This window comes from Typopeltis vanoorti, chromosome 5 (genome assembly GCF_054136105.1).
Source record: "Typopeltis vanoorti isolate ZY-2024b chromosome 5, IOZ_Tvanoo_1.0, whole genome shotgun sequence".
NCBI classification, from domain to species: domain Eukaryota; kingdom Metazoa; phylum Arthropoda; class Arachnida; order Uropygi; family Thelyphonidae; genus Typopeltis; species Typopeltis vanoorti.
The window spans coordinates 69,860,203-69,874,466 of NC_143553.1; the positions used below are offsets into that span (position 1 = coordinate 69,860,203).

The 14,264-nt window shown below is 36.3% G+C and overlaps 1 protein-coding gene across 1 annotated transcript in view; it reads left to right on the forward strand.

Annotated features, from left to right (window-relative positions):
- Positions 1 to 14,264, forward strand: part of ras (Inosine-5'-monophosphate dehydrogenase ras) — a 128,286-nt gene that overhangs the window by 21,011 nt on the left and 93,011 nt on the right. The window contains exon 2 of the mRNA XM_090392508.1: positions 8,926 to 8,974. Within this exon, the coding sequence (XP_090248634.1) occupies positions 8,926 to 8,974 (49 nt within the window). The remainder of the gene's footprint in view (positions 1 to 8,925; positions 8,975 to 14,264) is intronic.

Here is a 14,264-nt window from a genome sequence, read left to right on the forward strand (position 1 = left end):
TCTTTCTTTAGCCCTGAAATAGAGGGAACATTTTAATTGCTGTCTTTCTCATTCACAGCTTCTAACACTTGAGGATGAAAATGCTACAAGTGTCTTTTTAAATTTGATGCTCTTGTAGGTGCATTTTTTTTTTTTTTTTTTTCCAGAACCACCAAAACTACTTTTTGAATCGCGTGCTTTTCACAATCATCTTCTGTAATACATTGACATGCATATTTCCCATCCGATGTTATTGTGAAGTGTTCAAAAACAGCAGACTTTGTTGACACTTTTGCCATTGTGAATTTTTTTCACGGGGTGCCACTTTCACTAATATAATATATAAATTATCATAAAATGTTTTATTTAGAAATTTTCAAAGAACTTGCAATAAAAATATATTCTGAAAATATAACTTGAAAAAAAAATAGGTTAATCAAATTATTATCTGTGAAATAGGAAATTTTATCATATTTATATTACAATTTAAATTCATTAGGAGTTGGAGTAGGTGCATTTTTACCAACTCTGACTCCAGTAAACCAAGAATTGCCTCTGACTCTGACTCCACAACTCTGGTTGTATAATTACTTGTTTTTCATCTGAATCAGACCTGTTTTATAGTATATAAAACCTATGTACAATGGTAAGGTTATATTATACTCTGCATTTTTCTGTTAGTTGTGCTACACTCCTTTCTGAATCCAGCTTGCTCATTATGCTGAGCTTCGTCTAACTGGTGATTGTGTATTTTTATAAATAGTATATATGCTTTTAACAGCCAGCTTCATAGACCTGTAATTTCCTATCTTTTTGAAAGATTGCTGGAAACAGACACAAAAAATTTAATACTATATTGATGCTGATATCTGTGACCAAATAATTCAAAAGGTAGAGGCAGCAACTTTATCTGGTCTCTTTTGATTAAAGGTGAATTAGCTAGTTTCATATGGAGGTAGTGTTTTTTTTCACCTGGAAACTCTGGTTTTTCATCCCCCAGAACAGGCAAACTTGCCCTGTGAACATACACAGATTACAGTCATGAATACGTCCCAGCCATATGCCGTTCCCGAGCCTGGATAAAATTGGGGTGTTGGGGAAAGCAATGGTGGACTACCCTGTAAAAATCTCGCCAAGAATACTTTGTGGGCAATGCCTACAAAGTCACCTACCGTCGGAAACGACTGAAAGGGAAAACCAGGCACCAGAGCAGCAACAACAATGGATTAATAAAAAAACAATTAAAAAAATTAAATAAAAATAACCAAGGAGGAGAGAGGGTGTTACTGCTTGCCATTAATTAGCATGAGATGCTTTCAAATTTTTTATCTGGAAAGGCAGTTATTCCAGTTCAAATTTGGGTAGTATAATAGATCTCACTTCTCTTTGAACAATTGCTCAAGCTTAAAACGACACTGTGTAACAAGTGGGATTTTGGCCCAAGAATACTCTAGTGTGTATCCACTGTGTTATGCCAGACCATATTTTTCAAGTCGTTTTAAAACAGAGCATCCTGTTTGTCCATAGTAAGAAAGAAGGCAATCGTACTGAACCTAGTAAGCACCAGGTTGGTAGAGAGCAGCCTGTTTATTTTTCTTGGAGGTAACAACCAGAAAGATTTTATCAATAGGAAATAAACATGAGAATTACATTATCTTTTAAGGATATTTTAAATTGATTTAGATTCCCACAATATATGGAATTTGGATAGATGCATTACATCTTTGAGGTCATCTTCAGCACAATGCTTTGGATGTTGATAGGTTCTAGTTTGAGATTAGCGTGTTTGGAATGAACAAAGTGTAATATTGTTGATTCTACACTCCTTTTTGGTGAAGGATGATAGGCTGAATCTTGTAATGGCCTATGAAAATAAATTTACAGTTAATGGAAGATTTTGGTAAACCAGATGTGGAACAGAAGAGCAGGATGTTCATGAAGCCTAATTTCTCATTTTTTTTTTTTTTTTTTTCATAGTGAAGTTGTACGTAGGTGTAGGACGGTAGGTATCATTGTTTTCATATATCAGTTTTACTAATGGTAAGTATGGAGGATTTGAAATAGGAACTGATCATTTAGTTTTGAGTAGGATAAAATTGAATATCATATTAAAAAAAAAGTGTGTAAGAAAGTTTTAAAAAGAATGTCATGTAGCTTTCAGAGAGTTCATTCAAGAAAAACTGCAAGAGTTTGAAGATAGTGAAACCTTGAAGACTCAGTGGCAAACGCTGAAATCATTGATTCAGTCAGAGAAGCATATGATGTTGTCTTCACGAATATGAAAATTGGAACACCATGGTCAACTCAGGAAGTTAGAAAACGTCGTTGAGTAATCCAGCATGTACTCTGAGGGAAGACTGATGGGAATATAGAAGACAAATATCAGGAGGGTGGCAAAATGTTCTGGATGCTAATGAAAAAAAACAACAACAAAAACATTTAGAAATAGAGGACAGGGTGCTGTAAAAGCTTCTTTCAAAGTACGTATTCTATGTATTTTGAAAGAAGATTACTAAATTAGATTGCTTTTTGCTCAGCAAAAAGTTAAGGAAGTTTGAGCCCGGTTAGTAGTTGGAAGGTGACCAATTGTTCGATGCTGTTGGCATACTTTCCCTCGATGAGTCTTTGGACTCCCTGGAGGTGTCACATAATAATAATAAATGAAGCGAGAAGTGGCAGAACAGGGATAGAAAATGTTAGAGGAATGCAATTATAGTATATAATTGAATTCCTATTTAGAATTGATATAAGCAGTGCTTTTTTTTTCTGGCAGTACGCAGTACCAGCACTTTTTTTTCCTTAAGTTTTTAAACATTTGCTATTTAGTGACAGCAAAATGTATTATAAATATTCTGGTAGATGGTACTGTGTTCACGAATTGAATTTTCAATTTTGATTACTCATAAATTGGTACCTGCTTTCCTGTTTCATAAGTTATACGCGTGGATAGGCTTATGTGTTCTGTGCATTGCATAGAAGCTTCTACAAGTCAGAGAGGTTGTTCCTGGAATCAACAGAAGCCTTGAAACATACTCCAGACCTTAACAAGTATGGCTGTATAAATCTACCAAAGATTTGGGAGACAGTCATCCTAAGACCAAATTAATATTTATTACTTTTATTTTTTATCATTTGAACTATTTCAAAACTTTGAATTTTTTAACCTAGATGGCGCCATATTAAGACTTTAGTCTTGTGTTGCACGCTGCAATCACTTATACTGTCCCCACTGTTATACCGGATTGTGGTTGTCTTGCCCTTGTAACAAACTTTGTGTTGTGTGCTCTGAAGATGCTGGATATAATACCAGCGAAATATTAGCTCTTAAGTTAATAAATAGTTATTTTCTTAACCATCTGTGTTCTTTTTATACTGTGAAACCTATTACAACATGTTTCATAGGTTGGTATGCAACCAGAAACAGGAAGTTGTGTTCACTTTCGATTGCTTCCAATATCAGTTTATCAGTTCTATATTCACTCTGCAACAGGCAGGTGTTCACGTGAATTTTGAATTAATCTCAGTTAAATCAGTGCAATCCTTGTTCAAAATGAGTAAAATAAGTAGTTACTTTGTGCCAATGAGTAAAAAAAGGAAGGCTGAAGAAGCAGAAATTGCTTTAAGAGTTTCATGGACAAACTCTATGTGACTTATCATGCTTCACCGAGGAATGATAGTGAACTACAGGAATGTGCAGCGACTCGAGAACTTCAACTTCTTTAAATTGGTAGAATTTTAAGCACTCGCTGGGTTGCATCTAGCTTTCGCACTGTTTCTGCAGTTTGACAAGAATTTGAATCTCTCGTCCATCACTTTCTGGAGGGAAATGAAGACAGCAGAAGAAGCAAAACAGATTGCTTTCTTTATGAGGACCTTTTAAGAAAAATAATGTCATGTGAGTTCTTAATTTGGGTCTTATGTGTGATGCTCCAAGAACTTAGTGAACTAAGTCTAGATTTACAAGAGCGAAATTATAAATATTCTGGTAGATGGTACTGTGTTCACGAATTGAACTCAATATTGACTTGTACAAAGCAGACAAGAAGATAAAGAATACAGTTCAACATTTTGAAGAATTGAAAATCCTGGTCCGTACTACAGTATTTCTCTTTGAAGTCAGAAGAGCATGAAGTTCAAAGGGATTGAACTCCACAAAAACGAAAGACACAGTCCTGCAATAAGTTCATCTGGTTTCTATAAAAGTCTGAAAGAAGCTGTTGGAAAGCATCTGCTTGAAGGAGATGATGATGATTTGCTTAAATGTGCTAAGATTTTAGTTTACAAGTATTGGCCAGAAAATACTGGGAAGCATCTGACATTTGGTAAAGCTGAAATGAGAAAGTTAGCACACTAATTTCGCTTAAATGAAAGAGAAGCAGTTCGTGGTTTTCGTGAATATCTTCAAGAAAATAAAGTTCTGGACATACTACTTCCTGTAAAGCACACTTTGGACAAAATTGCAATATCTTTTAGTGATGAGAAAGGGGTTTCTCTCAGATGAATCTTATAGTAACTTCATCTAGGTCATCTCTGTTTGTACAGACAATTTCGGCACTGATGTTCATCAGGATAGTAGGACCTCCTGTCACTCAGTTCAACCCTAGCAAATATGTGGACTCGTCGCAGCTCCAAGATTGTTATTCTGCAGTTGATATTGATACCAAAAGCAAGAAGCGATCTAGAGAAAACAAGGGTATATCGGAGGATATGTTAAGTGTGGAAGTTGCTGTAATAACATCTTCATGGTGAATAGTGGCACCTTTTTTTCCAGAAAAAAAGCACTGGATATAAGTATATATCAAATCTAAAGACATCAAAACCTTGAAATGTAAAAAAAAACAGCTAGGGTAAATCCTCAAATATTTCTTGCTTACTTGCTCTTAGTACTCTGCATGTAACTGATTATTGCTACTCATCTTGTGCTGCCTCCACAAAGCCTTTTTCTTTGAGATTGCATTCACCTCTTCGCTCATCCATTTCATGCCTACTTAATCTTCTGACCTTTGGAATACACTCAGTCAATGCCTCTGCCAAATAATTCCTAAGTAATGACCAAGCAGCACTAATTTCCTTCCCATCCAATTCCTCATTCCATGATATTGCTGCAGTCTGCCTATGGAGTTTATCATAATCATCAACTTTATAGTTCCACATATAATCCTTTCTCACAAATGCCCTGATATGGCTAGCCATCACCCAAGTGATCACATCAAGTTCACTTTCACCACCAGACCAATTTGCCTAAACATTTCCTTCTCACTGCCTTCCATGCTACCAGGTCTATAGCAACACCCTACTAAACATTTCATCCTGTTCACCTCCACTTCACACCATATGGCTTCAAAAACAGTTATTATTTGACCTCTGCATCTCCGTCTAGATGGACACAACTCCTCTGCCATCATCAGTAGCACTCCTACCTTTTTTGCCTTGTCTGTCTTCACAAAAGACTACATATTCCTCCATCTGTATTCATGTCAAAATGTTATCCTTGTTCAATGTTGTCTCACTTATTCCAACAATTTTTGGCAGAATAAACCCTATCATGCTACAGTTTCATCCCCATTGTTTTGTATACTTCTAGCATTTGTAAACCTACATGTAAATGTACACACTAGCTTATTTCTGTTTTTATACCACCACTGAATTCACTTCTCAGATATGATCCTCCCCCCCCCCCACCATTCCTCTCTGTCATCACTATTACATCCCTCCCCAGACCTAAATTTTACCTCCATATCCTTAATCCTTTCTTGTACACTCACATGTCGACTCCAGAAACCATCATTTACAATTCTCAAGCAGCATCTCCCTGTCCTCTCTGTGTTCCTTCTCATTTTTTTCACTCGTATCACTCACCTCTCCATTTGCAAACTCGCCTACTTTATTCTTGTGCTCTTCCACAACACCTCTTCCTCAGGTCCTACATTCACATCAGTCATTATTTTCTCTTGCAGCAACGGTTTTTCCAACTGACTCTCTCACCTGATCCATTTAAATGTAGCCCATCTTTTTTTATACATCTCTGTATGTGCTCCTCAAATTGATCCCACACATTCACAAAATGAACTCCTTTCTCCTTGCACAACTCTGCTAGCATACCATTCATAATCTTTGCTTAACCATTCATAATGCCTTCTGAACTCCTCATTATCATATCTGGGCAACACACTGACTACCTTACCTACCACACTGTTATCTTTCACTCTTAGTCTCCTCACATCCATCCTGACATTCTCCTTGTTACCAGTCAAATCATTTGTGTAACATTACCAACTCTTGCTCACATACTCCTTTTATCCAATGCTTCAATCACTCTGTCCATTCTACCACCCAAAAAACAAACCTTGTGGACCTTTTCACTCACCATAGTGCTTATCATTGAATCCCCCATACGTTGATACTCTCAAATCACTCAATATTTCTTTCAAATCTTTTGTCCCATTCTTCTTCTCATTTCCATGCAAATCTGTAATTCTCCTCAGGTTATTCCTCATATATTTAATCTCTTGTCTCATCTTTACCAACTACACTTTCAAATCTTCAATTACTTTCTCACTACAATTTATGCCAATTACATTTTCACTACCTTGTATTTTTTTGCTGTCTTACCCTGCTCACCGCTGCTAATTTGCTGCCATCTATGCACATTGCCTTACCACTCAACATTGCTAACTCGCCACCACTTTTGCCCTCTGTCGTACCATTACCATTCAAGTACTGAACTGTATCATGAGCTCTGCTTACTCCCATAGCTACATCAATGATCTTTTGCTCATTACTGCTCACATTCAATGATATGTCATAATCCATAAACATGCTGCAGTTCTTGCACACCCAAACTCTCATCCCTCCTATTAATCCTCTACATAAATATGAAATGTAGTTACATGGGTGTTTTAAGTCACATGATATGCTAATCTATTCAAGAGTTGCTTAATTAACTGACAGGTTGGTTATTTGAAGGTCAGTTAATTGAGAGAGCACTGTAAGATATGGAATTACATATCACACTGGTCAGATCTAAAAATGATAATGAATTCCTGCTTAGCTTTTGCTCTTGTCAGTTTAGAATAAATATTTCAACTAAATCTCAGCCAAAAACAGTATACTGACCTGGATGAGATTTAGATAATTTTAATTTATAAACATTTTGCTGTTTTCTGTGTGAAGTGCAACCATGTTGCATGTGCAGAACATAGGATTAATATGTTGAATGCTAAAAGAAATGAACAGGATAAGCACACAAAGTCATCAATTTTTACATGAAGCAAAAATAATGAATAGAGAATTAATTTTTTTTTTTTTAAAGTAAACTTTTCTGTATTAATTTTCAGTTATTCACCCTTAACCTTGTTCTTCTAGAATTAATCTCTAAATATCCAAGAGTATTGTGGTTTGGCTTTAGATTAGCTTTTTAATCAGTCATGAATCATTGTTTATGAATGTTAGTTCCTACAATTGCTTTAGAATTGTTCTGAATACTTTAGAAGTGAATTTGACTTTGTGTATGACAGTTTTGATCAGTCCTGATTTTTGAAAAGGATAGTAAGTTCTTGTGGATATATCTGCTTGTGAGCAGCTTTTCTATAAACAGGTAATTTTATTTACCAGCTGACTCCTGAATTATGATGATCAAGGAAAAGTAACTGTCTGTTTATTTTAAACAGTGAGTTCAGTTCTTTTGTTATGTTATGTGAATCCTACCTAGGAAAGGTTATAAACCAGGGGTACATTAGTATCATGATGGGCTGAGAGTTTAGATAATCCAGAAACCTTTGCTTTTAAGACAAAACATAACTTTTTTTTTTTTTTCAAATGACCAGTAAGCAGGCTGGCTGTTTCACCCCAGGTAATGAAATTCATCTACCACCTGTCAGCCAGATTGCAAAGCTGTCAATGTGACATATCCATATGGTGTTTAAAAATACATGAACATGAAATATTTAAATGTTTCACAAAATAACTAGCCAGAGGAGAGAAATGAAAAACTTTTTAGATCTTATATTTGTTTATATAATTTACCTTGCAAGTTTATAAAACCAGAATGGACTTGTCTTTCCAAGGCAAGTCCATTCTGGTTTTATAAACTTTTTTTTTTAATTTTTAACATCAGTATTTTTGTTAGTGGAAGTTGAGAAAAAACTTTCCTCAGTACAGTGATGTACAAGATTAAATAACTAGGACCTCAATACTCATCGTAATGGTTTTGTAACTTTTGAATTAGTCAAATTGTTTCAGAAATGGTTATTGGCTCTGTGTATTCCCTCATTCCACAAAACAAACTTCTCAGTAGCCACCAGTTTCCTTATTTATGTTATGTTTCATATGTTAAACAAATGATCAGAACTGAATTTGTTATTAAAGATTAAGTTTACCTTTTGAGAACAGACTGGTTACTGACATTCTGGTTATAAAAGATAATAATGAATGACACTCATGCAGAGCTGAAAAGAGAGATCCCTGAATTGGCCAGTAATACTTCGGTTATGAAAGATGGTTTAGAGACTGAGATCTTTATTAACAGGGCTACATTTATTAAAAATGATAGTTAGATTGATTGCTTCAAAATTAAATGTGTGAATATGTATGTGCACATGCTCACAAACACAAAACCTTAGGATCATAGAGATTCATTATCAGCTTGCATAAGTGATCATACTTGTGCTAGATTTTCTTTTTTCAGTCCATCTTCTGAAGGTGTTGTTATCACAGCCATGAAAACCAGCAGGATTTATTAGTGAAATAGTCAGTTTTCTAACTAAATTAGTAGTTAGGTTTGACTGGCACGTTTCTATATCTTAGCAGTTCAGAACTTGAATAATTTAATAAATGCTGTCTTTTCTTTCTAGTAATATTCATTGTAGGAGTAACTTTCATTGCAATAATATGGTTAACATATTAACAATAAAAGTTGCAATTATATCCTGTTTTTTTCAATTTCAGTGATTTTCTAATCTTACCTGGTTATATAGATTTTTCTGCAGATGAAGTTGTAAGTAGTACATTTTTGATATTAATGAACTTTCTTGTATTACTTAAACTGTCTACCTTACTTCCATATTGTTTAATACAACTTTTTTGAATTACTTTAGTAGTTCTCTTGCATTAGCATATTAAATGTGTTTCACACCACAATATTTTGTTAAAAAAAGTTAGCCGGTCTTGGCTAACTTGGCTATAGTTAGCCAAGTTAGCCGGTCTTGGGCTAACTTGGCTAACTATAGCCAAGTTAGCCCAAGACCGGCTAACTTGGCTATGTCTGTGAAAGATCCTTAAGCTCCTCATGTCAGCGACGGGAATCTAACCCAGGACACTCCTTTCCCAGGCATATGGTTACAAAGCGCATAGCCACTCGGCTAACCGCGCGGACTTCAGGGATTACAAATAACTTTTTGTAACAACACACACACAAATAAACTACAATGATAAGTAAAACAAGTGAGTGAAACTAAAATTCGATCTCTAGGTGGTGTGCCCTCTAATTAAAACTAATTAAAATTTAGTTTTAATCCTTTTTCAGTGCTGATAATATTCCATTAAACCTCCAACATGAATTCTTCATGGCACTTAAGCCTCAACACACAGATTCTAAACATCAACTATGCACTGTATTTAGACCCTATGTCAAATTGGCTACTCTCATCTGTTCACTCAAGGACAGCATCTCTCCCTTATCACATCCAGGAGTCTACGAAGTACCCTGTTTGTGTGATCAAACTTACTATGGTTAACAGGAAGAAATGTGGGCATCTGCCTCAGTGAATATAGAAAATGCATCTGGCACTATCGCTATGGCAAGTCGGGTCTAGCAGACCATGCTTTGGATACCCCTACACACAGAATCAACTGGAAGAAAACCGAGTACTGCACAGAAGCTTTTACAAGTCAGAGATTGTTCTTAGAATCAACAGAAGCCTTGAAACATACTCCGAACCTCAACAAGTATGGCTGTATAAATTTGCCTAAGATTTGGGAGACATTTATCTGAAGACATAACTAATACCTGTTATAATAAATTTAGATTAATCCTTTATCCAAGTGTGAGCAAACAAAGTTTGCACCTGAGAAAATATCTTCAGGACTGTAGCAAGGTGGTGCAACTGTCGGCAACTCGGAGCAAAGGTGGACCAAGCTCTCATCACCCCTTGTCTCAGTATCTCCCACCTTGCAAAGCACATGTTCGCAAGGACATGTATAATGCTATGCATTGAGAGAAGGGCCACTACCCAGACTGGTTTCAATTTTTATTGAGGTCTAGTCATTGGGAGGTAGACCCAGAGGTGGTGACACTAAGGCAGAAGCAATAGAGAAGTCATATTTACCTATATGAGTTGCCAACCGGTGTACCACCTTATTATTAAATTACTCTGGTTACCGGTTGGCAACTCATATAGGTAAATATGACCTCTCTATTGCTTCTGCCTTAGTGCCATCACCTCTAGGTCTGCCTCCCACTGACTAGACCTCAATAAAAATTGAAACCAGTCTGGGTAGTGGCCCTTCTCTCAATGCATAGCATTATACATGTCTGCAAGGACATGTGCTTTGCAAGGTGGGAGATACTGAGACAAGGAGTGATGAGAGCTTGGTCCACCTTTGCTCCAAGTTGCCGACAGTTGCACCACCTTGCTACAGTCCTGAAGATATTTTCAGGTGCAAACTTTGTTCACACTTGGATAAAGGATTAAACTAAATTTATTATAGTCTAACCAAGTGCAAAAAAAAAAAAAAAAAAAATTAAACTTTCAACCTCCAATACCTGTTATCTCTCTCGTTTTTTTTCTCTCTCAAAAAAACTCCCAAAAATACATAAAGACAATGTGCCATTACATCCCATTGTGGATGGGATTGATCCCCCCCCCCCCCCCATCACATACAAATTAGCTAAACATTTGACCAAAGCGCTCACACACTATACTGGCAACAACACACCATAACACATAAAAAAAAAAAAAAAAAAAAAAAAACTCAGCCCACTTCAAAGCCAGCATAGAAAACCTTACACTCCAACATACAGACATAATGGTCAGTTTTGACGTCTCCTCCTTATTCACAAATGTCCCACTCAAGGAAACCTTAGAACTAATCCAAGCTAAATTTCCTCCCAATATCTCGGTCCTATTTCAGTTCACAATGAACTCAGGTTATTTCGTTTGGCAAGGAAAATTCTACAAACAAATAGAGGGGACAGCCATGGGTTCTCCACTCTCCCCACCCTTGGCCAACTTTTATAAGGAGACTTTTGCAGAGAAAGCCTTAAACTCTGCCCCACAAAAACCAACCATATATGGCTTCGCTACGTTGATGATGTGTTCACTATTTGGCCACATGGCTCTGATACACTCCTCTCCTTCTTAATACACTTAAACAACCAACACCCCAGAATCAAGTTCACCCTGGAAAAAAGAGGAAAACAACAATCTCCCTTTCCTAGACACACTAGTCACCCTGCCAGCCTGATGGAACCTTGGTTTTTTCTGTTTATAGAAAACCCACCCATACAGGCAGATACATTCACCAACAATCCCTCTCACAACAATATGGAGTTATTAAGACATTACACAACAGGGCTAAACTAATCTGTTCAAATGACAATGCCCTAACCACTGAACTAAATCACATCCTCATCACTTTCTCATCCAATGGCTACCCCCCCCCCCCAAAAAAAAAAATAAAACAATCCAAAAATATTGAAACCATTAACCCTCCCCCTCACAACAAGGATTACTCTAAATCCATCGCTATTTCTTACATCCGAGGCACCTCGTAAAAAAATTGCCAAAATCTTAAAAAAAACATGACTTGACCTCTTGTTACAGACCACATAGAAAATTGGCATCCCTTATCTGTTCCACTAAAGACCAACCACTTATCCTAGACCTACCTGATGTATACCAGGTCCCTTGCAGCTGTAAGCTGTCCTACTTTGGCCAAACAGGCAGGACGGCAAATTTCAGAACACAAGGACTACATCCGTTTTTACCAGTGGCATGTATCCAGAGCAGACCATGCTCTGGATACACGCCACAGAATACGGTGGAAGAAGGCCACAATAATACACCGTAGCAAGTTCAAATTTGAAAGACTTTTTTAGGGAATCGGCCTCAGCCCTAAGAAGCATGCCAAACCTCAACAAATCTGGCTGCATGAGACTGCCCCAAATTTGGGAGACGTACATCAGGAGACCTTCAGTTCAATGGCCAAGAATACTTACTTAGCCCGCTAGGGGGCACCATCAGGACTTTTAGGAGAAACAATAGCTTCCTCGCTTCATCATTTACTCTATGTAGTGCCTGCATGCACTTGTCTTTATTTTAAGTTCCTTTGAAGATGGCAATATATTGGAAATATATATTAAAGTTTAATTCTAATTTATATTCTAGTGTACACTGTGAATTCCTTAAGTTTGTTAATAATCACCATTAATGTAATGTAACCAGTGTATAAGCCTTTCTATGAGAAGAATGATTCTTAAAATAGACTATCATTAATGGAATCATTAAAATGATAGTTCACATCATGTTCAGATAATCACATTTACTTGTGAGGTGCAACATTCATTATAACATAGTTCAGTGAACATCATCTCTTGTAGACCAACCAGAGTTGGATAAGGACATGAAGCTTCTTTAACAACACCTAGAACATAGAAATCTACAAAATTTAATATACATCTTGTTAGTTCACATATTACCTGATATTATTCTTTGTAACTATCAGCCAGTCAACCTAATTTTTGATCTTTTCTCAACATCCTATTTGCATGACCTAACATATACCACATAATCTTGTTAGGCTAAAATGTATCCTTAAAGACAAGCACTCATTTTTGTTGTAATCCATAATTTTTATGTTAGAACAAAAAAACTTCATCTATTAAAAATTCTTTATACTTTAAAACATTAATAAGAAAAAAAAAAAAACTAACCTTGACATATTCAGACATCCTTGCCAGTTTTAATATTACTTCACTATTCACTCATGTACCTTTTTTTTGACAGAGACCCCTTGACCTCGTATGCCATTTCTCCTCTAACATACCTGAATTATTCAGTCACCATGTATGCAGGTTATTTCTTATGGAAAAGGAAAAAAAACAATCAGCTGGATGGGACTGCAATGGGTTTTCCTCTCTCCTCCCCCTCCTCTTTAATTTCTATATGGAACATCTTGACCAAGCACTCTGTACAGCCACACTCAAACCAATAGTTTGGCTGACTGTACTATGTTCATGTTTTCTATTTGGCCTCATGATCCAGACTTACTGGATATATTTTGAGCACATCTTAACACTCATCATCAAATTCCTGACATGTACCCTCAAAGGGTGTACAGGATATGATAGTACTACATGAAAAATTTACATCATTACTAACTTCCTATCTACAATTTTCCTCCAAATCAGTCTGTTACTTGTCAAGACTCCAACATTATCAGATCTTATAATTCTACTTCTAAGGCACTTTTTACCGTATCAATCCACCTATATCTTGGTCTTCCTCTGGGTCGTTTTCCTGCCGACCTGGCAGAGAACACTTGTTTTGCTAATCTTTCCTCGCCCATTCTGTTTAAGTGACCATACCACCTGAGATTAGCTCTGCTAACCTAGATGCTGACAATGTCAAGTTCTTTCCTAATATCCTCGTTTTTAATATGATATTGCCATTGATGCCATCTATTCACGCCTCTAATCTTTCTCAGGACTCTCATGTCTGTGGTCTCTAGTCTTTGGTCAAGTGTTTTACTTCTGACCCAGCTCTCAGATCCATAAGTTAAAACTGGTTTGAACACTGTCTTGTAAACAGCTAATTTAGTGTTCCGACTAATTTCTCTTTTATTCCATATGAATTTATTCACTTGAATTCCTACCATACCAGCTTTGATTCTGTTGTCTATTTCCATATTTAATTGCCATCTTCACTAAAAATCGTGCCTAAGTAGCTGAAATGCTTTACTTGTTCCACAGGCTCCCCATTCACAAAACAGTTGACATTTTCAACAATTATACCTATTTTCATTGTTTTTGTCTTTTTAATGCTGATCTTCATACCATATCTATTACAACAGTTATTCAATTTAGTCAGGTAATCTTGCAAATTTGTAGCAGATTTATTTAGAAATATAACACCGTCCACATAAAGCAAAGAGCTGACATTAACATCGCCAATTCTAATATCAGGTTTCATACCACTTTCCTTCATAATGTGATCCATATAGATAATGAATAACAGAGGGGATAATGTACATCCCTGTCTCACACCAGATTTAACATAAACCATCTT